This window comes from Aulostomus chinensis, chromosome 3, assembly GCF_037954235.1.
Source record: "Aulostomus chinensis isolate RoL2024-O1b breed Wild chromosome 3, RoL_Achi_v1.0, whole genome shotgun sequence".
Lineage (NCBI taxonomy): Eukaryota > Metazoa > Chordata > Actinopteri > Syngnathiformes > Aulostomidae > Aulostomus > Aulostomus chinensis.
The window spans coordinates 30,152,723-30,180,039 of record NC_141322.1 but is presented as its reverse complement, the minus strand read 5'-3'; the positions used below and the strand labels follow the sequence as shown (position 1 = coordinate 30,180,039).

General features: G+C 45.1%; 1 protein-coding gene across 4 annotated transcripts in view; it reads right to left on the bottom strand.

Moving 5' to 3' along the window:
* The window catches only part of ptprt (protein tyrosine phosphatase receptor type T), a 361,408-nt gene that overhangs the window by 25,215 nt on the left and 308,876 nt on the right, over positions 1–27,317 (bottom strand). For all 4 annotated transcript variants that reach the window (XM_086200288.1, XM_086200289.1, XM_086200290.1 and 1 more), the window contains 7 exons: positions 25,540–25,632; positions 24,820–24,929; positions 20,832–20,919; positions 4,491–4,567; positions 1,452–1,488; positions 869–966; positions 211–327 (listed from right to left, as the gene is read on the bottom strand). In XM_086200288.1, the coding sequence (XP_086056414.1) occupies positions 211–327; positions 869–966; positions 1,452–1,488; positions 4,491–4,567; positions 20,832–20,919; positions 24,820–24,929; positions 25,540–25,632 (620 nt within the window). The remainder of the gene's footprint in view (positions 1–210; positions 328–868; positions 967–1,451; positions 1,489–4,490; positions 4,568–20,831; positions 20,920–24,819; positions 24,930–25,539; positions 25,633–27,317) is intronic.

Sequence of the window (27,317 nt, the reverse complement as noted above, 5' to 3'; positions counted from 1 at the left end):
TTCTGTAAACCAGAGTTACGACATGACAACATGGAGCCACATTATTCTGTGTAAATACGATGACAAAAACAACAACAGCTGCAGCATTTTGTGACACGAGACAAGGAAAATCTTTCTAATCCACATTCAGAGCTTTTTTCAGTCGTAGAAATGAAAGTTCCTGAGGTGGAGTCTTGTTCTGCTTCATCCATGCGCACTTGTGACTCGTACCTTTTGGACTGTGAATGTGCGGATGACATATTCAGCCAGAGGTTCCGTCTCAATCAGCGTCACCTTGATGTCTCCGTACACCTCTGTCTCATCAGGCCAGTAACGCACACACTTCACCTGGAAAAGACGGTTGACATTTAGACTTGTAGAAGTCACTCAGAGGAGGACACAGCTGATCATTGTCAACAGTCAGGAAAACTGTCCTGACGTGTTTCTTTCCGTTCTACGACTTCCTGTCCCACCCACGAACTTAAAGACATCAAGTGATATTCTTCCATTATGATTATCAATACACAGTTATTCTTCCCAGTCACGCAAAACCACAATAACTCAACGTTTAACTGGTAAATCTACAAGCCTGCATTTTCAGAAATCAAACCACATGACATTCGTAGCCTGGTGGAGGAGCTTCGCAGCGAGGAGCGCGGATGTGAGTGAACACTATTTCCTTTAGATACCGAGGCCCGTTGCCAACGTAATCATGACTTAAATTCAACAAAATAAAAGAGAATCATTAAACACATCAATTGCATGAGAAAAATACGATTCTGGATTTTTTAAATACATCGTTGTGTAGAATCATTTCCAAAAACAAACAAACAAAAAAAGTACTCTTTAATATGTACACATTTTGTAAAACATTGAGGGAAAAACTCACCCTGCCCACCTCAACCAGGTTGGTAACCATGACGATAGAGGCAGAGTTTTCCTGCCAGACCATCCTCCAGAAATCCCTCACTGTTTCCTGCATCGGCCCTGAGACGCATGCACGCACACACACATGCACGCACATACACACACACACACACACACACACACACGTGCACGCACATACACACACAAGGTGTAAAAATGCACAAAATTGCACAAGCAAACATCTAATTCAAATGTCCCATAAAAAGCGTCGACACAAACTAACACAAATATACGCATACAACACACGGACACACACACACACACACACACACACACGTGAAGGGGTAACAGGCCTATGTGCACTCACACACTATCACTCCCAGCCAGTGGCTCAGGGTTTGAGGTAATGGGGTCTTAAATTTGTCAGGGGGATTTTATACGATGGTTTAGATTTAGGAGGTCGTGGTAATAGCCTTCTAGCCAACGGACCAAGTTTACCAGGTGGCTGTGACACAAACACACACTCAGGGCTGCAAACACACTCCTATTTGCACAAGTCAAACATACAGTTTTCTCACATAGACTCAGCACATCAGTTTAATTACCTTGAGTGGCAATGTAATGTCTGGGTCGATGGTACCCCTGAGAGACAGAAAAAAAGGGGAAGCGTCATAAAATCTCGCCATACTTAAGTCATCGCCTTCTTTTTCCTCCCATATAATTTCCTCTAAATGGCCCTAATTCCTATCATTGCTACTATGTCACATTTCACCAGATCAATTTCACCCAAACTGCCTATTCAACGCCATTACGCAGCCGTTAGCATCACACATTTGAGCTACAGTACATGCATGGGATGAGCCTAAACCGGAATACGAACCTGGAACATCAAACACCTGCATTCCAGATGTGGGAGCTCAGTCACAGCCATGGACGCGCTGCAGCTCTGCTGTACTTCGCTTAGCCACTGAATATGAGGTCTCGTTTACAGCAACATGCTGATGTAGTGTGTCAGCTTGCCACCAGCCTTCACACTTTCTGTGTGTTACTGTTTCCAAAGAGCTGGCAAGCTAGTAGCTACCTACATGCTAACAACACAAGAACTGATGAAGACGTGGATCAAGCAGGGGCAGACCTCGGGTTAGCAAAGACACACTACAAGAGTCCTGCACCTAATGTGGTTTTCACCTTTGACGTTATTTTGCCTCAAGGGCATACATCTGCTTCAACAGGGCTAAGCTCCGCCCACAATGATTAGGATTGTTTAAAACACAAACAAGTGCTTCTCTCCTGTCACAGATGGACGGCAGTTGAGCCACACACGTCTCCTGTGCTCGCTCAGTGTTTTGGAAGGACGCTGGGCGGCGCAACACAAGACTTCATGCAATCCTCCACCCAGAGGAGGTATTTTAGCAGTCAATCCACCAAGAAAATGGTGTCTTGAGCTCACAGAGACATATTTGTCCTCCCTGCATTTCTTCTGTGTGACTCCGCCATAAAGAAAGCAGCAGCCGAGTATATTTAGCCTGAGGCTACTGTAACAGCGGCTGATTAGGGGGAAAAAAAACAACAACAAAAACCAAGGGCTGAAAAACGTCAGTTTCAAAGCTGTCGGGCCGGTGTAGAGTAGGTTATTTTTGTCTGTCCATCGGCTCAGCAATCAACAAACTCTGACTAGAGCTAAAAACAAACAAGAACACTTCTGGTTGGGCGCCATCGGGAACCAGCAGCGAGCACCATCACTTTAACTAATCTCTTCTATTCCCTTCCTCAATCTGCTCGTCTCGTTCCCTTAACTCGACTCTTTACACCCTTTTAAATCTTTCATTTCTACATCTCTTGGTCTCTCTGCCTGCATCTTTTGCTCCATCATTTCATCCCAAAAAAAATAAAGAAAAAATTTCCCTGTTGACACGCAGCCTATTTCTCTTGCTAAAGTGCAGATCCCTCGACCTCTCCTCTCCTTCTCCAATTCTCTCATCCTCCCTGACTTCTACCCTTCCACATTTCAATCAAGTTCTTCCTCCTATCTTTCCAATTTTGCTCCTCCTCCCTTTCTCTATTTACTCTTATATTTCCATCTGTCATGTTCCCTCCTTCCTCATTTCCCTCCTTAAACCCTTGTCTCGGCATCCCTTCCTTTGTCTATTAATTTGTCTCATCCCTCTCTCCAGTCCCGTCCCTCTTCCCAGGAGCATAACTCATGGTTGTTTTCTGCATGAATATGAAATTAAATAATGGGAGGGAAAACTTAATTCTCCTTTCACAGGGCAGATGAAAGCACCAAACAACCAGTGATTATCCTCCTCACCCTCTCCTCGTGTTCCCTATGAGACGGAAAACCTTGTTGAGATGAAAACATTTATCACTTTCATATTTTCATTAAAGCCAAGAGAAGGGTTTTATCATTACTGCCGGGATGTATTGTTATGATTTTAATTTCTAATTTCCCCTCTTTCATTCTCATAAAAAGAGCACACTTTGTCTCCCTTCTTTTATTTTCTCTCTTCGCCCCTCGTTGTCTTTGTCTTGATTGAAAATACGGATTTGAACAGAATTCATTAAGACTGTTATTAAAGCACCTTTGAGGGATTAAACTGATAAAAAAGCGCCACACCTGGAGGGCAAAGAGGAGCACGACTCACACGGACGGACGAGTCAGCTGGCGAGGACAAGTGTGAAATACTCTAGGGCTGGGTTAAAGTGGCCAACCGCACAATTACTAAAGTTAGATTGACCCACAAGTCAATGTTTTAATAACTTATTGTGCTACCGGGTTCCATCGGTCATCTTTTTGCGTAGCTGCTCCCAGTTGAAGCAGCAAACATCCACAGAGGCTGCAGCCAAAAACTCGTGACAGCATTTACTCACGAACCGATTTACTGGGTTCAAACATCAGTTAGCTGTCCAGCCAGCCAGCGTGCCCCCTAAACGCAGCCACACCACTGCGACGCTTCAGCTGCGTTCCACACAACTGGGAACTGGGACCTCCACGGTGGGAAAATACGACTTCCGACGTCAAAGAGTTCCAGGCGGCTCCACGCGCGTGAAAACGCAAATTCAGGCGACCACGTTCCCTTCTAGCTGCATTAGTGACAAATGAACAAAAGTGATTAATGTACTTTTCTTCATATTTCCACTTCTATTCCTTTTAACATTTTCCCAAAATGGATGACTTTTCCCACAAAAACATCCCACATCCCCGAGGGCTCCAGCTGGCTGTGAAACTTTGAGACACCATTTAACGACCATCAAAGAGCTTTGCTCTCTCTCCTGCAGTGCTTAGTTTCTTTGTTTTTAATAGACGATAATAAAATACTCAAATATTTATGGGGTCATTTTCTGGTATTTCTTAAGTCTGCATGACGCTCCCGCTGTAACGCAGGAAATTAAACTGGGAGCTTGTAAATCGATTCAGGAAATGAGTGAGGATCAAGGAAAAGGAAAGGGATTGAGTCAAAAGAAAGAAAGACAAGAGGGGAGAAAAAAGAGGAGGAGATACGAAAGACCAAAGGAGGAAAGTTGTGTGAGAGTAAACGACAGAAGTGATCAGTTATCATCCTGACGCTTTTATCAGCATCCAGATATTGTTCTTTGATGGAACTGAGATCAGTGTGTGTGCGCGCGTGTGTGTGTAAACTCACATCGATATAATTGGCGTTGATGTAGTCCGAGTGGGGTTCCCCGTCCAGCAGCTGCAGCCGGACTCTGGTGTGATCGTCTGTGGGGTCAGATAGCACAACAATACAACAGGCCTAAAGTTACATTTACCCACAGATGGGAGCAGCTAGCCGACTGGACGGAGGGCCAACCAGGCTCTGGACCTGTCCAGGGAGGGAACGCTGCCGCACTGCCTACAGCCTCCCAGATTCCCTGGGTTTAGCTTCACGCGACCAGCAGCCTTTACTCACAGTGACGAGAGTCAGGACTTAACGACCAGAAGTAACGTCACATAGTTATATTTCAAAATAAAAACATTGGTTTGGTGAATACATCATCAGACTTCCAGAGTAAAGACATTAATTCAAGCCTGGAACACCGAGAACAGGTTTGACGACGATCTTTTGCTAACCAACACCAATATGGCTGCTAATAGATATTCAAAAGGCAGACTTTTTTTTGTTGTGGTTTTTTTGGTAAAAGCAGGGCCACTGCCACGCAGGCCGGGGCCGCTGTCAAGAATCAACCCGAGACAAGAAAATTCTACAGAAAGTCTCGCACAGTTGGACAGACCAGATGAAAATTGAGAATCTAAACTTGGACAAATGAAACCGCCACTAACGCGTCCTGACAGCATCACCGGCTACTCGCCACGAACCACAGTTAGCAAGCGCGCAGGGAGGGTAATCAGCATTGACCTCTGGGTGGAAGACGGTGGGAGGACGGCCTTCGTGGCTCCAGGTGAAGTTGCAATGCAAACTCTCGCTCATTGATGGTGATTTAATCTTTTGTTCTGGCTGTTAAAACACATTTTGTATCTCGCGCAGTCTTAACTTGATTATTAAACCATGGGACAACCTCGCCACCCCCCTCCCAAAAAAACCCAAACAAACAAAGAAGCAAGTTCTTGTTCAATACAATGTGGCTCTGTTCAACCGGTTTCTTCAGAATGATTATTTCCCCTTTAATTCACTTCATCTGGCCTGCAGTCAGATGAGCTGCACGGGCCAGGATGGCAAAGACAGTGTTTCCATTACCAGCTGCCACGACCAGCAAACACCAGTTTAATTACCGTCGAACGCTCCATACCAACCAATAACCTTGGAACAGGGACACCACCTATGAAAACTCTCTGTTTAATTAGTCTATTTTCATTCTGCTTATTCACAAAGATGCGATGAGTCTCGTCAGTCTGCTGCCGACTCATATTGGAGGATTTTTTTTCAATTGTTCTTTAAAGAACGTTCCCTCTGCAGCCCACCGGCCACTGAGGAGTCAACACCGTTTGGAGCCGCACATTCATTCAGCTCATTATTTCAGACAGAAACAACAAACACTCACTTGATGCTTGCTTAATATTTTAAATCACTCACAACACAGAGTATTAAAGGTTCAAACAAATCATTTACACCATGATTTTATCAAAGCGAATCCCACCTCAGCTCTAATGGTCCCTTTGCCACGCCGGCTGTGCAGCACAGAGGCGTCACATTTGTGGCGAGATAAAAGTAGCGAGCGGTAGTTTTGACCGGCTGCATCCAAGTTCCAGCTCCTCTCTCCTGAATCAAAGCTCTGGGTCACAACCCGCAGGTGAGAGTTCCATTTAGTCGAGATTCATATCTCCAGGGCGCCTTTGAGCTGCATGAGGAAGGTCATCGGTCACAGTTGCTGCCATAACCCCGCCTGATTCAAGAAATGGCTACAAGTAAAACCCGGGTAAAAAGAGAATTACATCCGGCGAATGTTGTTCTGACACGAGTGAGGAATGCAATAGCCTGTTAAATCTGGCCAAACGCATCAAATATGAGCTTAGCAGGGACGTGCAGAGAGTCTTCAAGTTGTGTTTGTTCAAGCAGCAAAACTTTTTAGACTGGAAGGAAGGAAGAAGTAGATTTTATGGTTGCACCTCTGAATATAAGATATAGATAATCGATGTGTTCGTTGAGAAACTGCTGCACTGAATGTGACACATCTGCCCTCGTCAGAGTCACATTTAAAAAGCGGTGCCACCTAAACATCTCTGTGAGACACAGAGCTACAGAACAGGACACTCACTGGTGGAGGCCGCCGCCGCCCACACGGCTCATTAATGCTTTCCTATTTGCTCTTTCCAAAAGGGTTTTCGGCTCCACATCCTTTGCCAAGCGAAAAGTGATTTATTTTATTGTTGACGCAATATGATGTATTGGTCGAGCAAACAGAGTTAGTTAGCACAAGACGTCCTGCCAACAAAAGCATCTGTCACCTCAGCAGTTGTTCGCTTTTAAGTGGCGAAGCCCCTCACAGGATCGGTGGCTGATGTCTGCAGGGAGGACGAGAGGAAGTCAGGTGATGATTAACCTTCATCCACCAGGAGGAAGGTCATGGGAAATGAACACAGGAGCAGCTCCGGGGCCGGAACCACGTCAGCACAGCGCCGCATTTCTCTGGACCTTAACTGAACATCCCCTGCGCTCGTCAAGACCACGAAATGATTCCATTTTTAAAGCGCGGCCGCACATCTTGGACTTGATAGTAATCATGAACCGCTGACATCACACGCATCGCTCAGTGACGCATGTTGGCAAAATCGACCTTCTCTTTCAACGGCAATTATTTTGTTCCGGGTGATTTAGAGTTATTAGGGCATCTCTACTTTTTTCCTTTTTTTTTTTCTCCGTGTTAATGTGTTCAGTTCCATCTGCCTGTCTCTGAGGCTCTAGCAAAATATAATGATCGCCACCCGTTAACTCTTTCCCCGCCGGCGGTTTGTTTTTAGGGTGCCGCCACCGCCAGCATGTTCCAACATTTACACTGATCTTTCAAGAGCCCAACAATATTTTTGTGATTTTATACACACACACACACACACACACACACACACACACACATATATATATACTGTATCTATTTATTTATTTTCATAGATATAAAAATATGAAAAAGGTAAAATGTCAGAGGAAGATGAAAGCCTTTACTTCCGTGTAAAAACGTGTCCCTGTAAGTGCATCCATTGTTTTTTCACCAGTAGTGAATGAGGATTGGTTTCATGAAAAACTCATTTGAAGACCATCTTCACACAGTGAGCCGGAAAAAAATGGAGGAGGAAAGAGAAAGCGTGACAAAGCTGTATTGTACCTGCCCTCAAAGTTATTAATACACCTTCTGCAAAAGCCACTTATACCCTAAATATACGTTTATGTGCCTAATAGGAAGCGAGCTTCGCTTTTGTCCCCCATCACAGTTTTATGTGACTTGTGTCTACAAACACGATGCATCACTCCATGGAAGTTATAAAATGTCGTCCTCCTTGTGTCCACGTCTCCAAACTGCTGCAGTCAAACTAGCCGTCGTCCATGTTTCAGGGACTGCCTCTCACGTGCAGTGAGCTCTTTGATGGTAAATATAGCGGCGGAAGGAAACACTTGGCTATTCTTTCAGTTCTCTGCGCTATGAAAGTCTTCAGCTACCTGAGGAAACCTTCCTAATGCAGTCTTCATCTTAATGACATCCTGTCCTGTCACCTCATGCTGACAACTGGTGTGTGTGAGCGTGCATCCACTTAAATTCCCCAAGACAGACAGAACTTGATGAAAAGTAGGCTACTGTACCTCTTCTGTGCTCAGATATCATAAAGATTGCATTACTAGTCTTTCTCCTGTGAAGACTTTCATAATGCAGCACTTGTCTTTGCAAAGTGGGAAAAACTGACTGGATGATCCTGAGTGTCCCTGGCAGCTCTCTGGGCTGGGGTGATGCATTTACCGTCATGGTTACAATATGGGAGCACTCTAGATTTTTGGGACGGTTGAGTTGATTGCTCTCATGATGGTAACAGCTAGTTACTCACGCTAGTGTGAATATCTGACCCAGAACCATGATGACTGTGGAGGAACCAAGAATTCAGCCTTTAGCTCAAACAAAAACTCCCCCCGCATCACCTCTCTGTGACTCGTGGATGCAGGAGGAGCCAGCCATGTATATTTAGCTCAAAGCTAATGCAGACTCATCACTTACAACAGTTACAGCAACGACGGCACGCAACTGCTGTTTAAAACGTCTCCAGTGAGTCATAATCTCCGTCTTCTTTATTCCTGTTGTTCTCTTGCTTTGTTGCTGTGGCTGAGAGGCGACGTTAGCTTCAAGCTAAGTATACGCGACTGGCTCCGTCTGCATTCTGGAGTCACAAAGAATTGATGCAGGAGGGGAAAAAACAGACCTTTCTGAGCTTAAAGTGCCTTCTTGTGAGTGCCTGAGAGGCAAAATATAGTTAAAAAGTAAAGTCACTTCAAGTTTTCAGATAAAACTTGAACACTTCCTGTTCATGAGAGGGTGTTTCACTATGTAAACCCTTCAACGATCCAGGTCTCTGGGCCACAGGTCAGCATGCAGCAGAGCAGGGCTGGGGAGAGCTCTGGTTTTAGCCTCCAGCAGGACAGAGGCAGTAACTCACCTCCTTCATGATCATCTTAAGATCTGCACAGCTTCTACCAGGGCCATTTTCCTACCTGAACCTGAGCCATCATGAGTGAATCCCAGCCCTAAAACCAAGCTGCCCCCCAACAAAACCGGGGAGGGGGGGTTTCAGCTTCCTGCTCTTCCTCCTTTCCAGACAGCCTTTTCTTCTCCAACCCCATCATATCTGCGGTCTCCTCAATTCCCTTTTCCTCCTCTGCTTGGCTGATTCGATCCATCATCCACTCCCTCCCCTGTCTTCCTTCATTTACCTTTTTCATCCTCCTCTCCCACTCTATTACCCCATGCTGCCTTGCTCCTTCAGACAGCAGTAATTACACAGGGCTAGTGTCAGAGGCTGTCATAACACCAGAGCGACCGATGTGAAGCTGGAGGGAAGGAGGGGGCCCTCTCTACCCCTCTCTACCCAGGGAGGGGAGCTTCTAATTGGGATGAGCTGGCAGGAGGTGCTGGCTTGAAACTACTGCAGCTCTGGATACAGGCCATAGGTTTGAAGAGGCTGACTGTGTGTGTGTGTGTGTGTGTGTGTGTGTGTGTGTGTGTGTGTGTGTGTATTCATCAAGTTGTGGGGAGAAAAATGTGTTTACATAGCCAGATTTTGGTTGAAAAAAAAAAGCATATGCAGTGTAAATCCTTATATTTTAAGAATACAACTTTTTAGTGTTATAAGGGTTTCGATTAGAAATGTATCTTTACAGTGAACCTCAGTTACTATAAATTCCAAGTCACTTCTGGAGTTACGCCCTTCACTTCAGAGTAAAGCGACATGAACCAACGCGACACCAAAGCTTAGCTCTATTGATCTATGTCCCGTCCCCATGGTCATGGGCATGGGGGCGTGGCATCATTTGTGACTTCCTTCCCTTCCCAGTTTGGAGCTTTACAGGGCGGAGCTGCTGACTAATTGGGAGCACCTGGGCCCGGGCGTCTCCCAGCTATAAAGCAGGCGGCCAACCTGGCCGACGGGCTCTCGCTCACTCCTCCTGGCCCACGTCGGAGCGATGGTTGTGTTTCTTCAGTTATGTCTTGTTTAGTTCTCTGCATCCATCTCACCGCACACACATACACCCCCTGTGCACTCATGCACACACTCGCACTCACCACTGACACTACTGATAACCACACTCCACTGTACGTTATGGTTTGCCTTGTGTTGATTTTGCGTTATTAATAATAAATTATTAGTTGTGTGTGACGTTGACTCCGCGTTTCCCTCCTTCGATGTCACGATCTGTGAGCCGGGTCGTGACAATCTACAGTTGCCGAATTCCTTCTCAGTGGGATTGACGTATCGTTCCAGATTAAGATCAATAAACATAAATTATGCATGTGCATGTTTGACCCTGACTCCTCACTTCAGATCTGACTTTAACAGTCCATCCTTGACCAGTGGAAGTCAAGTTAGAAACTCCTGGTGCTCTCCTGGATTCACACCAAAATATTTGAGGTCACACTGAATTAGTTATAAAAAAAATCAGCCTTGAAGCACCATTAAAATATTCCAGGAGTCATGCATCATTTCCCCATACATACGTCTGGAGTCTGCATTCACTGGAAGTCCACTCATTCATTATGGAAGTCTTTGATGGGTTTGCAACCCTCCTCCTCTTCATTTATTCCTTGGTACTGGCCTTGAGTGTGCTGAAAAAAAGCGACCAAGCAAAAAAAGACAAACAAACTAGCTAACAGGCTAAGAGCGAGCCAAATAATGGCGCTTCCTATCCCTCGCGCAGGTGTTCCACACGTCTAGTCGTCAGACAAATCTTAGCCTCTCAGCCCTCAGCAGGGACGAACTCCGTATAGCATCCAAAAATGATAACTCCAAGAGCACCTGTGAGGAAGTCAGGTGTTGAGTTTCCATCCACTATTTTGATGCATGTCTTGAAGTTTCACATTAGAGGTTTATGGAAATGGAAAACTTCCCAAAAAGCATCCGAATATCACAAAAAAGGGTTTTTTTCCTGCCTGCTTGAGATGTTTTTTCTAACCTTTTAATATTGTGTAAGTGTGTCACACAGGAGCTGGAAATCCTTTCTCTGAATCAGCTCTGACGTTGTGGATCTTTAACTCATGTGAGCCGCCGTCACAGATATTCACAGTCTCTGTCCCTCCGAGAGGACAGATTAACAAAACGGACTGTTCTCAGGTCTGAGGCAGGTATCGGCTCAATGTCGGCTAAAGGTACTCCAGCTTGTCAGATCGACGTTATGTGATAAAACGTTGCTATGAGACACAGAGAGAGAGAGAGAGAGAGAGAGAGAGAGAGAGAGATCCCAGGACCAACCCAGTACCTCTGTAGCACTGCTGAATGTTCTGTCTGGTTTATTGTGTGGTTTGCATCCTGTGAGGGATCAGTGCGGTTCGGGCTCTACGTCTGGACCTGGATCTGAGTACCCTGTCAGTGTGGGTCTGCTGTCGGTGTCTGCAGAGCTGCAGCAACAACAAAGTCATCACACTCTGTAGTATTCAGGGGAGAAGAGTCATTACTCATTAATGAGCTCCACTCCTCTGCTGAGTCCTCCTCTCCCATAACCTGGCTGCCCCCCCCCCCCCTCCCCCCTCCTATATGTCTTAGATTTTTCTTATTCTCTACCAAGTCTTGTCATTACCCAGGAGGAGGCTGTGAAAGTTTTGGTGTGGAGAACTTGTTACCTGAAGGGGTCCAGGAGAGACCCAGAAAACAGACTTTTGTGTTTCTCCTTCAGAGAGATTCTCAGGAGCAGCTGAATTTACCAGAAACGTGTTCTTTGGAGTTTGGAGGCATCAGCTCCGATCATGTAGACTCTTACATCTGCTGCCGTGGTGACGTAGGATACTTACGACAGTACACGCCACCGTCACTTCTTGCTGAACAAATACTGACATAACACCTGACTGGGTAGTTGCAGCTCAAACTGCACAAGTTTAAAGATGCACTCCTGCGTCTTACTGCGTTGGCATTTTAAAAGGGGGGGAGAAGGCTCAGAGTAGCACGCTGAAAGTGCTGAACAAGATGTTTTACTCTTCTAACCTCTCCTTCCCTCTCATCCTTTCAGTAGCCACTAAGCAGGGATTGTGTCTGTCACAGATATACTTAATCAGTTAACTCCCTGCGGAGCTCAGCTCACTCACAGCGTACACTCCTCTGTCAGCCTGGCTCAAGGCATTAGGGAATTTAATAGCGCGGCGCGATTGAGCGAGTGTGAGTCTGTGGTTCGGCGCTTCCCTGCATTAGCTTGTATGTTCTGAAACATGCTTACCATGTGCTATGAAACCAGGGGTGTGTGAAGTCTTGAAAGAGATGCGTGTGTTCCATATGTATGAATATCAGTGTGTTTGCATATCTGCATGCAGGAGTGAGTGTGTGTGTGTGTGTGTGTGTGTGTGTGTGTGTGTGTGTGTGTATGTGTGTGTTTTGGAGGGTATTACAGTGTGTAATAGCCTATTAAGACCAGAGCTCCCTCCAGCTGATGTGTCAAACAACTCAGAATGTTGTTAAAACACACGCGCACACGCACACGCACAAACAGCTTGAGATTTTGTTTCCAGCTGTTTGAAGGCTATGAGGAGTGAAAGAAAAGAAAGATGAACGACGAGGAGAGAATGGTTTGTGTGTGTGTGTGTGTGTGTGTGTATCATTTTTACACCTTATAGTGGCTCCCACTAAGGCCAAAGACTTGGAAACACATACAAAATCTATTTTGCAGAGGAGAAACCACAAAAAAGCATCTTCAGTGTTGCTATGGTTATCAACCCTTTAAGCGCTAGGGCATCTGCTAACTCGTTCCAACAAACGGCTCTATTTCAATCACCATAATACATCAACTGCTCCAATGCTGGACACTAACTTAAAGGGGAACTTCAGTTTTATTCTATTAATTTTTGTAGTCTAAATGACTGATGCATTTTTTGAAATCACTCCAGTGGGGAGTGAAGCCAGAGCTGCTTGCAACCCCTGAGCAGCTGCAGGGCTAGCTGAGAGGCTAACGGGGCGACTGGCTACTGTCAAATTACACCCAGTAAAAGTGCTTTTTTGGGACCTCATACAGTTTCAAGCTGTTTTGTGAATCCGGCCCAATGAGTTCAATGACTTTTAGTCCGTAAAAGTGATGCACATAAATGATTTGAATATTTGGCTTCCGTTTGAAGGCAGGAGGTTTGGCCCTACATGTCCTCAGTGTTGTTGTCTTCTGTTGTCTGTGTACTTCAACTACCGCAATTTGAAAACAAAAAAAACAAAAAAACTCTGGCGATCTCATTACACCACAAAGTATACACACAGTGCCACTCAGCCATCACGTGACGACAGACATGCTCCGTACATCACTGCGTCCTCCATCAAATCGTGTTAAGTCAGTTTTATAACACGCTCTCACGCGTTACTCCCCGGGGACGACCCACGGACACCTCTGTCATTACGGCCTCCACCCACTGCTCTCACACTCATAAATCATCTCGCGCTCTCACACAGGTTTGACAAGACACCCGACAGTATCTTCAAATTTATGACATTGACTGGACGGACAGGTAAATCTCTTTTTCACACGTACCCTCTCTCTCTTTCCATCACACTCGCCAATTCTGTTGAGAGAAGCTCCCTTACCAGAGCAGCAGAAGGCCACAAAAGTCGCATCTGGAGAGTGGAAACCAATGAAACATCATGGCGAGGTTCCAGTTACAGGTAACTGTGCTTGCTTTTCTCATGAAGAGCAGTTGAGCTGATCTTGCTGATGCTATCCAATGAAAACAAAACTTGTCTGGACGAACAAATACCTTTTGCTTTCTCGAGATAACGAGCGAACCACTTTCCTTTTTGAGATGCTGTTACGTGACACTGGGTGCCGTAACCTGAGATAAACCTGTAGTGAACATGGGATCTTGAGATAACGGCTCTCAGCTTTGCCCCCGACTGGAACAGTAACGCGTCACAACACACGCAGATATTTTTCAGCTTTGATTTGTGACGGGGGTAAACTCACATGACCTCTTATTCTGAGGTTGGAACAAATCGACGGGTGTTTTTAGGTTGGAGGAATTTTAGCGGAGCACATCTTGCTCCGACATCATCACCCCGTCAGACTGGTGATCCGCTCAGCTGCCTCATGCAGGTCTTCAGGTGGTTTGAAAGAGTTCTGGTCCGGGGGGAGGCCAATCCCTCCACCTCGACAGCGGTGCATCTCATCATTTCTGATTCATTAATCAACAACCAATGATCACACGTTGTTAACAATCATTGCTCATCATCACCAGCTATCAACCAATATCAAATTGTCAACCCCCTAAAGTTTTGAAAAGATGAAATACAACCACCCCTCATCTTAAATCATCTAATGAAGAGAACAATAAATGTTTTAATGATTGCTTTATCAGCACTGTGGGACATCGCTGTTAAAAATCAGCATCATATTCTGCATGTATCGTTATTCTCCTTTCTTTGTCATCCTGAAGTGCTTCTGAAGAGGAACAATGATTAACGGCAATCACCGTCCGCACTATCAATAATACCACAGCTCATTATCGCCATTATTTGTGTGGCTCCGTCCCGCTGAGAACCGTAACGCGAATCACTTCATCTTCGAGCGATGGGGGTGTGAGAGCGTCATCAGTCTTTCTGTGCTAATCTTCCCGTTTGTTGAGGCGAAAAAAACCACAAACATGTTTATTTTAAAATGGAGAAGAAGAGGATATGAGATCATTGGGACTTTGAGTTTTTAAAGCAGTTGGTGACATTTTGCTCTGTTTGAATACTGGGACACGATAACTTGGGCAGTTTTAGGGCGAGAAGAACTAAATGGCAGAGTAATTTTTATTGTGACAGTGAAATTTTTTGACTTCTTTTCAGTTCATGTTTTTCATCACCAGTGTTGCCGAATGGCTGGCACCTGGGGAACTACTGGCTCCGTCCAAATTCATCTAAAGAGCCTTGTGTGTCGTGAGATGAGAAGTTTTGTGTGTGTGATTGTGTGTTTATGTCTGCAGCGACGGACACCAGAGTACGGCAGCAAAAGTGCTGTAATTTGAACAGCAGAATCAAAACTTGTGTTGATGATGGAAGGACTTTAGTTTGTCGCTTTTGTGTGTGTGTGTGTGTGTGTGTGTGTGTGTGTGTGTGTGTGTGTGTGTGTGTGTGTGTGTGTGTGTGCGGGTGTGTGCTGGGGGGGGCAGCTACGGCAACTTTCAGCAGGCCGGACTTCTTGTTCCTGAGGAATGTGGTCATTTATAGAATCCATTTCCACCTGGTGAGATCTGATAACACTGAATCCTTCCTCAGAAGCAAGAAGCTAAGCAAACCCTTCCTGGTGTTCTGTGTGCATTTAAATGCTTTTTTCCTGATTTAAAAAAAACAAAACAAAACACTTCCAGATACAGAGTGAATGTTCATGCACAGCCTAAAAGGTGCACAAGAGCAGATGGAGTATCTGTAATGCGCACGTAGATTTTTTAGGTATAAGAGTTTCTTACATAGTTTATTTGTATGCGATAATGTGCTTATGCGGTGTTTATGTATTTGTATGTGTGTGTGTGTGTGTGTGTGTGTGTGTGTGTGTGTGTGTGTGTGTGTGTGTGTGTGTGTGTGTGTGTGTGAGACAGCTTGGGGGATGCTAATATTTGTTGTGGTTCTTTGGACAAACACTTCAGAAGAGTTGTTGGTGTTCAGACTTCAGAGCAGCTCTGCAGACGTGTTGAGAATCTGAGCCAGAGAGGATAAGAGAGGAGGCGGCAAGTGGAACTATGTACAGCTGCCACACACACACACACACACACACACACACACACACACACACACACACAGATGCTTGCTTTGCCTTCTATCTCTCTTTACTTAACACACAAACAAGCACACGCTGAGTTCACCTTCTTGCTTTCTCACCCACACCAGATTGTTGTGAACTGCCAGGATCAGTCGCTAATGCAAGTGAAATGGCTATACAGTATTTACACTGAGGTGACAGGAGCCCTGCAGCACCGGTAGTAATTATGACGGGGGTGACGGAGAGATGGCACATAAACCCAAATTGGCAGGAAGTTGGCGTGGATGGATGAGCCGACATGTCGTATCTCTGTGATGGAAAAATGGGAGATTCTTAAGCAAGTCGATGGTGATTGAAAGTATCGGGCCACAAGTCTTCAAAGTGTGAGGCAGGCCTCCCCAGGAAGGGGGGTCTTGCTCAAGCTCCACTTCCACACCACAGGACATGAGGATCAAACCCCTGACCCTGGAGGTACTGTCCAGCCTCTCTTCCTCCACCTCATGATGCCCCAGAGGTGATCGAGGGGCAGCAGAGACGGTGTTTATGGATTTTGTGTACAGCGACACAATCAAGCCAGCTTGGCTGAGTAATTGTAAAGATAATATGGAATCAGAGAAAAGAACTTGTCAACTCTTTGATAAATAAGCTTCTTTTCCATCCACTCTCATCTGAACCATCAACCCACGGCAGGCTGTCGGCCTCTTCTCTGGACGCAGGCACAACAGGAAGGCTTCTTATCAAATAAACAACTGCCACGTGAAATGAATGACGGTTAACCACAGCGGCTTGGCTGCCGTCGCTCACACCGCCAACTGCTGGACACTGTCCTCAGAAGAGCTAACGTCAAAATCAAAGCATTGAGATTCTTGCAACAATCCCAGGCGACAAAATATTGTGTTTTCTATTTTTTTGAAGTAGCGTGTAATGAATGTCATTTGACCAACGGAGTCTGATCCCGTAATGTTTTTTGGTTTTGAGGCGAGGTTTTGCTTTAGAAAACTGGTATTTGTGCAACGAGTTTTTCACGAACAGTTTGGACGGAAATGTATCGCTTCTGCCCAGACGGACCTTGAAGTTACCTACGTTACTTACTGTTAACTTCGATAAACACTGATACTCCACTTTACACAAGTAAAATGATCAAATAACATAAAAAGACAGGAAAATAATACTGCGTAGAAGCATGTGGCCATTCACCAACACACACAGAGCACACACAGCCTGTATTTTCCCTGTGAGACCCCCCACCACACTCGCTTACACACTAGCACATGCACCCTCCCTTCCCTGCCGATATGTAAATGCTGCCAATAAATCTGTTTATTTTGAAGGCACGCTTCTGTTGAATTATAAATGACCATATGGGAAGGTTGTTCTATAAACTGAAGGAGGGGGGAAGAAGGGAGGCGGAGGTAGATATAAAACCAGACTGATGCCTGTAATGAGGAAACAGTCCTGCACTTTACCCTCCAACCATAAACTGTCAGAGGTAATCGTATAGGATGGATAGAGAGGAGAGGAGAGGAGAGGAGAGGAGAGGGAAAAGAAGTCATGTTTTTAAGGAGTGGTCAGTTGAGGTGAAGAGATGTGACACAATATGAGGAAAAAAGAGAGGGACAAAGAAGGATGAAGATGATAAGAATCTGTGGGAAAATAAGCACATCAGTGAAACGGAGATGAACAAGAGGCGAGAAAAGAAGGGAAAGTAAAAGAGGAGAAAGTGCAGTGAGGCAAGAAAGAAAACGGGATGAAGGGAGGGTTGGGAGCGTGGAGACGGAGGAGGAGGAGGGGAAGAGCTGGGAGGACAGGAGGTTGGTAGATTAACATTTATTCAGTGTGCTGAAGGGATTTCAAACATGGCATCAACCGTTTGTGTTTGGCAGATGGCCGGAGGAAGAGCGTGTTAACACTTCAATTCAAATCAGCCCATTGCAGACTGAGCCAGCGAGGGTGAGAGGGAGGTGGTGAAAAGAGTTAGCGTGTCAGGAAAAAGAGGAGAAAGAGAGAAGAGAGGGACACAGAAGTCACCCAAAAGTCAAATGTCCTCAACAAGGACAGAGCGGTGTCTGACTCGGAGGGGATTTTTATGGCTCCGGAGCGGGAGCCTCATTGTCACGCGCTCAGTGAGGATTTGTTGGGGTTGGAGGTTCCGTCGCTGCCTGGATGCGACTCTTAACCTCTGCAGTGCACATTCCTGATCAACCTTTTCTGACGGTTCTTTGTGGTCGCCGCTGTCTGCTTGCTCACTGGAAAACCTTAAAGGTTTTTTTTCCCTTCTTCTTTCTTTTTTTCCAGAAAATTAAATTTTCCCCCTCAACCCTTCCAATGAAACGGAGTCTTCACTGCGTTCCCTGGTCTTAAAGTAATTTTTGAATTTGATTTTGGTTAAATGCCTCAAAATAAGTTCTGTGAAAACTAGCTTGATACTTCTGAATGTTTTGCTGCATAAAACATGTCAGTAAACATTCCACTTGTGAATTTGGATGCACTTAAGAGCAAAGTAAAAAAAAACAACAACAACAAAAAAAACATGACTTCAGAGGACATCAGACGTTATCCCATCAAAACCAGCTTGGAGATGTGAAACCCCAGTGGCTGTGGGTCCAGGGAAGCCTGGGAGACGCTAACTTCTGAGTGAGCCAAAAAAAAAAAAAAAAGTAAAATAAAAAATTCCGTCACTGTGTCAGTTTGAGGCCGCACGCAGGCAGCGTTTCACATGCTGAGGTGTGCGTCCATTTCCTCGCTGGATCAAATTCATTCACAAGATTTCTGTGTTTGCAAAGAATACAAAGACAAGATTTCCTCTGGTTCCTGATGAACGGCTCCAGGTGGGGCTTCTTTACTTATTAGCCCATTTTTTCCCGCTCCTAAAAGAGGTTACGCCACCATGAAGAGGGATTAAAATATTACCACTGAGGAGGTCTAGACTGGGGCCACTGGTATGGAACAGAGTCATTAAGGTTTTAAAACATGTAATATAGATCAGGAATGGATCCCATTGAGAGGCAATCTGCTCCGTGATTGTTACACTCAAGCTCCATAACAAAGAGGAAAATTCCTCGTCTCAAAGGGGGATTTAACGAACATCCTGACTGATAAAAAAGACAAACCTCCCCGCATTGAAAGTTTCGGCTGCAGCCAGTCAGTCCGCCTGTCACACCACGTTCCCTTGTTCGCCTCAAGACAGCGAAAAAAACCCTTTCACTGGGGGCCTTTTAAAACATTTTCTTAAGAAAATGAGCCTTTGTACAATCACAGCAGGCAAGATGGACAGTTTCCATTACCAGGCCCTTGTAATTAAAGGATTTGTACTAATAGCAAATTTATCATAATTCCTGTTGGCTATCAAGTTCTTGACAGGCTATTTTATTTCTCTGCAGTGTTTCATCTGAAAGCCTTCAGGTTATTGCAGGGTCTTTACATTGACATCTAAACCTTTTTAATTAGACGTGCAAACACACACCGACTGGACAAATGGAAGCACAGACAGTCATTTGCATCGTGCTGGTCATGTACAGTGTGGGTGGAATAGTATAAAGCCACATGTGAGTGGTAATGAAGTATGTTTAGTCTTATGCAAGTACTTCAGTGACCCTTTATGGTAATTTTACTGCAACTGTATTATTGTTACTCCTCAATTACAATAAAAATATGCTCAGTTGGATACACGCTTCTCACTGTACTCAGTACACATTCACAGTAATAGACTGACAAACATTTTCAGGCAAAACTACTCAGTACAACAGTCACGCTTCGACCAATCAGCTTCCTTGGTTCCCAGCCAGAAAGCAGCAGGGATGACATAATACAGGCCAACCTGGATGTTAGCATCCTGGACATTAGCATGGCTAACTCAAGTCTGTGGAGGCAACAAGCACGCACACAAACACACACACACACACACACACACACACACACACACACACACACACATCTGCAGTCATTAGTGCACGCAACAGCAGCACTTGACATATTACACAAAACCCCATTCACAAGATAATTTGAGCTCTAATGGCCACACACACTCGCTACCTGCATCCCTCTGCACTTCATTACTGGAGCTTGTGCTGCAAAGTGACGCTTCTTTTTGACAATAAACTGAATAAAACACGAGCTGCAGGCTTTGATCATCCAGCGGGTTTGAAATAAAATCCTCCTGTAAACTTCTGCACCAAAAAGAATTCAGGATTACACCCTGAACAAAGGACGGGTCTTATCAAAGCCGTCGTTGGCCTCATACGGCAATACTATCATGTAACCGCATGAGGTCATTCTTTGTGTGTGTGTGTGTATGTGTGTGTGTGTGTGTGTGTGTGTGTGTGTGTGTGTGTGTGTGTGTGCAGTAGAGAGTCGACTCTCTCCTCAGGCTGGGCATCAAATGCTGCACCACAAAGTACATTTAGATAATACTTGGAAACAAATGACTAAAATCAGGAGGTATCCAAATATAAAAACTACAAATCCCCAGGAGGCCGACTTGTCACATGACACTCGCTGTTGGTAGTTGACCATTTTTAGACCAAACATCTCAGATACATTAACCGTCCAGGGCTAAAGGCTGGTCAGGAACATTTTCACCATCCTCCATCGTAGGAATTAACAGAGAAACCCGTGACAAACTTTACCAGCGCGTGTTGGACTCAATTCAACGTTGTGCTGCATGACTTCATACAACATAAACATGTCGTGAACGGAACCAGACCAGATTTGTCTGTTGTTCCAAACTGAACCACAACGTGAAGAAGGACTGATGTGTTTTTCCAGAACTGGGAATTTCCATTTTCTATTTCCATGACTTTCCAAGGTTTTTCTTGACCGTATGAATCCTGAACATCAAATTGACACCTTGATATCATTTTATTAATAATAATAATAATAATAATGTAAAAAACCTTGTAAAGAGCAACTATAAACCAAGGGCAGCTTCAGACTGGTTTTGAATCTGATTGAATAACAAAATAGCATTTATAACGTTGCTGCAGGGATACAAAAATATTAAGTTATCGATTCAAACCAAACCAGAGGATCCCAAACTAAAAAAAAAAAACCTGACGAAAGTATGATTCTAAAACAAAACTAAGACCACACGTCATCAGCAAAAACTACTGCAGGACGAGTCGATGTTGTTGCAGTACTCACAAGCGATGATGTTGCCATAGCGATTTTTGTTGCGGTTCTCATCCTTCTTGGCCGTTTCCCAGGGCGCCGTCTGGCCTTCCGCCAAGGCCTGAACACACACACACACACACACACACATACAGAGATATAAATAGTTATAGATACTGAGGTATGAACACACAGATATATGCATGTACACATGGCCTGATGCCCAGAGCTTGTATTCACTGACACACGGGCTGGCAGCAGTTGAAGCAGCTGCATGAATATTCATGAGAAGATAATCAGCTGATCAACAGTTTGCAGCTCACGCTCTTTAATGTGTGGGGTGCTGAGAGCGTCATGGCTGACAGGTTACGCAACTCCCCGTTTTTGTTTTTTTTTTTTAGAACATTAAACGGGTCACCCGTGCTTCAACTTTTAAAACAATTGAAAAAAAAAAGTAACAACACAGGTGGTTTGTATTGTTGGCTCATGTTAGCACATGTTAGCTCATGTTAGCGCATGTTAGCGCATGTTTGTCCATGGAAGTGAGTCAGACGTGTGAGTGATGCTTGCTCTCTGGTGTTTATTCATCTACAACCTTGCGCTCTTCTGGTCTTAAACCTTCTCAGGTGTTTGTCAAACCTGTACTTAGATATTTTCACTCGTCTGCTTTGTTATTGTCCTTTGTTCCCCTCCTTTATGTCTCGAATTGCATTCAATTCCTCTGGTTTGTCATGTCCTGATATTTTTGTCCAAAATATTTCGACTTTTGTAAAATCCTTGATTTTTTTTTTTTTTGATAACACAAAATAGAAAACTGAATTATCTTCCACAGAACTGGTGATTCTACGTGTGTGAGAAGTGCTTGCACTGAGGATTTGAGGGGTCCGGGTGCCTCCACAGCAACTTTCCCACTGGGTTAAAAACCTGCCAACAGCTGCAAACATCTGGCTCTCGTCTGTAGTGGGACTGAGCTTAACTGACATCAACTAGCGGGTCAACGGCCCAGCAGCGGACTGGGGAATTGATCAGCTCTGGTTTGGATCAGCACTCATGGAAACACTCTTTACCCTTCAGAGAGGCAACTCCTCGTCCAGATCCCCTTGCACTCACTCAGGTTTAGAAACCCAGCAGGTACACAGGTGAGTGCGGCGGAGGAGGGGAGGTTTTCACCATGAGGTCCACTTCTCCTCTGCACACACCAACTTCCTTCCTCTTTTCCCGCGCTCATTACATACGATATTAAAGGCAGCAGCACTCATTAGCCAACTCGAAGTTCCATGTGACAGACCTGCCGACCAACACATGAACGAAGCACCGACCTCACATCTGGGAATCCCGTCATGGCAGGAACCCCAGATTCAGCCCATTCCAACCAGTTTACTTTACACTCTGGCCTGGTAACTGCTCACCAGATTTCAAACACATCGGGGATTCTTTGCTGACTATCAGACCAACAGGCAGGGGTGAGAACGTGAGGCCCTTTCAACTTTACTGGCAGAGGGAAAACCCTCAAATTGGTTTTATTGCTGTGTTGGTTCGGGCTGAAAGAGTGTTTTGTTGGCGAGGAGACAGACTGGCCTTCCTCCCTGCTGTGACGCCGGGCGGAGTGACGAGTCATGTGAACACACCAGGGCGACAATGTGCTTTAGTGAACACAATCGTACCGCAGGTTATCAGCACCAGAGAGGAGACGCGTCCAAGCAGCCAAGGTTGACTTATGGACAATGTGAGCTGTGACACAACTGTTGAACATCTTGCTGAAACCTTTTTTTTTCCTCTGGAATTTATTTATTTTATTCACATTATATTTATTTATGCAGTTTTATATATAAACTAACAATTTCTATACGAACCAACATCATGATTAAAATAGAACAGAACAAATTTGATTGATCCCAGAGGGACATTTTGACACCACAGTTCGCTCACATAAATGGGAATTTTAAGAATAAACTAACGATGAAATACAAAAATGGTAAAAAAAATAATAATAAATAATAAAAATATTATTACTGATTAAATACATGATTTAACCCTTCCGAACTGATTTTAATATTATATTTTAATGTATATTCTATAAACACATTTAAAACTTTGGGGGTGGGGAGGGTAATCCAATATCAACACTAAAATGTCACCAGATGGACAATTTCAACATTTAACACAACAATTAAGACATGAGCCACACACACACACACACACACACACACACACACACGCACACACACACACACACACACACTCCCTATAGGAACGAGTGAACTGCTTATTTAGTCCAGCAGGGCTTAAGAAGACCAGACACCAGCTTTCACTTTCAGACAGAGATATGACCTATATACACACACGCAAACACACACACACACACACACACGCACGCACACACACACGCACACACACACACACACACACTGTAACAGGGAAACAGACACCTAAACTTATTGCTCAGTGAAGCAGAAAATGGATTCTTTTATGGTGGCATATGGGAATGTGTGTGTGTGTGTGTGCGCACGTGTGTGTGTGTGTGTGTGTGCGTGCATGTGTGTGTGTGTGTGTGTGAGTGTGCTCATTTGCATTTAGTGTAGGCTGGCTTCCACTGTCTTGATCAAACTCCTTGTCACTTTTTAAGAACTGTTGACAATCCCGGTAGAATCACAGGCGAGGCGTCATCAGCGCTTAAATACAACCGAGCCTGAAACAGTCGTCGTTAACTCGTAAGGTTCTGCCAGATAATTCAATGAAAAACTGTGCGGGACATCGTGTCAATCGAGGTTCAATAGTTGAATGGAGAGCTCAGCGGAGGTGGAGGAGACACCATGTAAAGGTAAAAGCTGGGAGCCCAGTGGGGTGTGACATGTTGACAGCCCCGCTTCTGTCACAGTTATTGGGGTTAATGGGCTTCAACGCTGGTGGGCACATCACACACAGACGGGCCAAAGCATATGGTGTGTGTGTGCGTGTGTGTGTGTGTGCGCGCGCGTGTGTGGCAGTCCTGTAGGCACACACACTGTACAATTGGAAGTCCTTACTCAGTGGAGGTCTATATATGGGGGCTAAATAGTACAAATATTTGTAAAGTACTCAAAACGCCCCCATCTTGTACCTTATGTCACCCACACAACTACAAATTACAAGTTTGAAGCTTTACTTGGTATATAATTGTTGACTGATTGGTGTTGAAAGAAATCCGACTGACAGAACATCTCTCTCTTGTCGAACGCTCTTTGCTGGTGCTGAGCTCTCCACCGGCGGTGCCGGTGCCGTGGGCGGGGCTTGGATTATGACGCCAGCACAAAGAGTCAAAGGGGTATGAACATTGCTCAGTTTTTCCTGTTGTACTGATTGTTTCGGTGAGCTGTGCTCAGACTTTAACGCCTGTCAGAGGCGACTGTGTCATAATTTGAGTTGATCCAGAATTATATCTGGAACCGGGTGCATCCCTAATGTCGACTGTCCCCCCTCAGGTGGAAGCTACCAGCTCTGCGAATAAAACTCCACTGCTTTGTCGCTCTCTCCTCTCTAACACACACGCGCACGCATGCACACACACACAAACACGCACGCACACCACACACACCCCTGACATGTATGGCTGCGTTTAAACCAAAATGGCAGGAAGCAAATGAAAACATAGAGTACAGCGTCACGGAGGGGAAATTTACCACAAGCGTGCTGGATCTGTAATAGAAAATATTCATTCTGAGAGCGAGAGGAAGAAGCATGAAGACTCTTCCACGTGTCTTTTTCTAGGAATCATTCTCAGCAGAGACAAAAGGGAAGGAGGAAGGACGGAGTGCTAAATGAAGAAAGATGGTTTAGTGGGTTGCTATCTCATCTCAGCTACAGGCAGGGATCGGTGGCGCTGCAGTGCAGTAGTGAGGACACATGGTGAGGTATCAGGAGCAGTTTTATTATGTCTATTATCTGGATGCAGCAGACCTCTGACCTTCTTCCTGATAGCTCCTTGTAATGTTGTCATTCTCATTACAGGCCTTGTGTGTGCGCGTGTTTATTTTTCTCACACCTCGTACTCCTCCTTGAAGCCGTAGCCCTGTCCACACTTCATCTGGGTGATGTGTTGGAGGAGGTCCGCAACCCTGATAGCCGGCTGAAACTGGCCTGCCTGGAATTGACCTGCAGGGTTTGAGAGAGAGAACGTTAACAGCAGTTGTTGATGAGCCAGTAAAGGAATCTTCGAAATCATGACACGCATTCGCAAGTCCAGTTCGACTTCGTAGAGAGTTGCAAGAACGAGTCCGAAAAAACGGAAATCAGTTAGCGTTGTTTCTAGTTCCCTCGTCTCAAAGTCCATGAGGCTGGTTTTTTTTTTCATGGGTTTTTCAAATAAATGCCTGAAATAAGGTCTGTGGATCACCAGCTAACGTTCTACTCTGTGGCATAAAATGTGATACATTTATCCATAAATACCAGGCTCATGAATTTTGAAGCTGACGAGTAATCATATTTGTTAGGCTTCCTTTTTCCATTTTAACATTTTTTCAATTTATTTTTTCTTAATTTTTTTTTTTTTTGACTTGTGGTTTATCCTTCTATTTGCTGACTGTGGCTTGAGGTATTTCATAGGGTAATGTGCAACACAAAACTGTTTACAGGTCTACAGGTCTGAGGCTGAATTATACTGAAGGACTCACAACCTACCTCACTCAATGAAGGAGTTAATAACAGAACCAGTAACTAGCTAATCTACTAGCTGACTAACCAGCCAGCGGCTCTGGGTACGCACCACTCTGGTAGGAGAGCTCCACTGACTCACAGCCTCCGTAGGGGAAACTCTGCAGGGTCAGCGAGGGCTGGGCGAGGGATGGCTGGCTACTGTCTGTCAATGGAGAAAGAGAGAAGGTGGGGAGGGGGATGTTGTTGTTACCATGACAACACAACTCTCCTGTATGACACAAACATATAAAAACACTCAACCGCTGTGCACTGTGTGGACAGGCTCTGGAGTGGAGAAGATTGGTCGGCGGTGAGTTAAATGAGTCATTACCATCCTGACATTAGGGCACTAAATTGGAATATCTCACCTCTAATTAGACAGATTGATTGGGTGAGTGTGCGGGCTTTATTAGTCAGGACAGATGGAGAGATAGATGGAGGCTTCAGGGGCTGCTGAAGAAATGTCACATGTCAAGAGCTGTGCCACAAAAACCAGCTTTGGATGGAAGAATCTTGTTAGAGGTGGTGATGGCAATATGTAGACGCTGCTGATGCTCCAAACAGCATGAGGAGGAGGAGGAGGAGGAAGCACATCCCAGAACTCGTTATTTCATGCCATGTCCTGTTTATTGGTTGCTCGGTGGTTTGACTCATCAGTCAGGACTGAGCTTCCCCAAGTCGAGCCGACTGCAAGCTCAGACTAGCGACAGTTTTCCCGCAGAATAATTTGTGTTTATTCAGAGAATGCAGGAGTTTAAACCTTCAATCATTTGTCATTTTTTCCTCGTCAAGATAAAGCCGCTGCTGACGAGTGCTGGGGGGCGCTGACTTAGCTGCCCCCGTTCACAGAACCTCACATCTCTGACAAGCATGTCATGTTTAACTACCACAGTCGTTCCAGCCAGCTGTGTCCCTTGACCTGATTCATCCACGAAAGGCTGTTCCCAGCTGCATACAGCTGCTGAGTGGCGAGGCTCAGCGAGCACGGCGAGCAGCCCGGCATGCTAGCTGTGGTCAGCGCTGCGGTCAACTACAGTCAATCGATTCACAAGAAAATCTGCCGCCAGCTCAGACGTCACTGAAGAGGTTAAACAAGAGTTGTACTGTCATCTGTTTTCTGAGAAACCGAAATATTCAAGCTAGCACTCGGTGCTAACCCGGTGAGCTGACGTTAGCATACCTTGGTATTAGCAAGCTACCAAATGCCACATTTTTTTCAGGTTTGCTGCGATATAACCACCAATGACGCGGATGTTTGTGCTCCTGTCATGACAAACTAGTGTCAGAGTGGAGCATTGTAGCCAGACATCAGTCACATGGTTTATTTAACATATGAACGCACTAATTGAGGCACAAAACCAAGAAAAAGGCAGCACATAATGGCACAGTAACATTACGGCATGAATGAGTGAGTGATTGAGTATCCCAGAAGGAAAAAGGCTGCAACATAAAACTGCACGACTCTGTGTTTCTTAATGGAGCTATTTGCATGTTAATGATGGCTGTGGATTCATCAGTGGCCCAAAGTGACTCCTCAATAAGCCAGTCTGAACACGGGCTCCCCTAAACGAACAAAGAATGAGCCGACCACAAGGGTCGCGCTGAAGCGCCCGGTGCTCCAGGAAGAAGAGGCAGACAAAACTAGCCAGCTGGTAGGTCGGTCGAGCCGATCAGACGGAATAACGGTAAAGAGAGTCAGTGAAGGGAATCAGCTGCTGAAAGGGAGAACAGGAGTGAGCACTTGGGAGACGGAGAGAAAAAAGCAAAAGAACTGCAAAAGAGGAAGGGATGTGTGAAGGGGCCAGATGTTCATGATAACTTTTGTCATTGTACTGGTAAAGATAAATC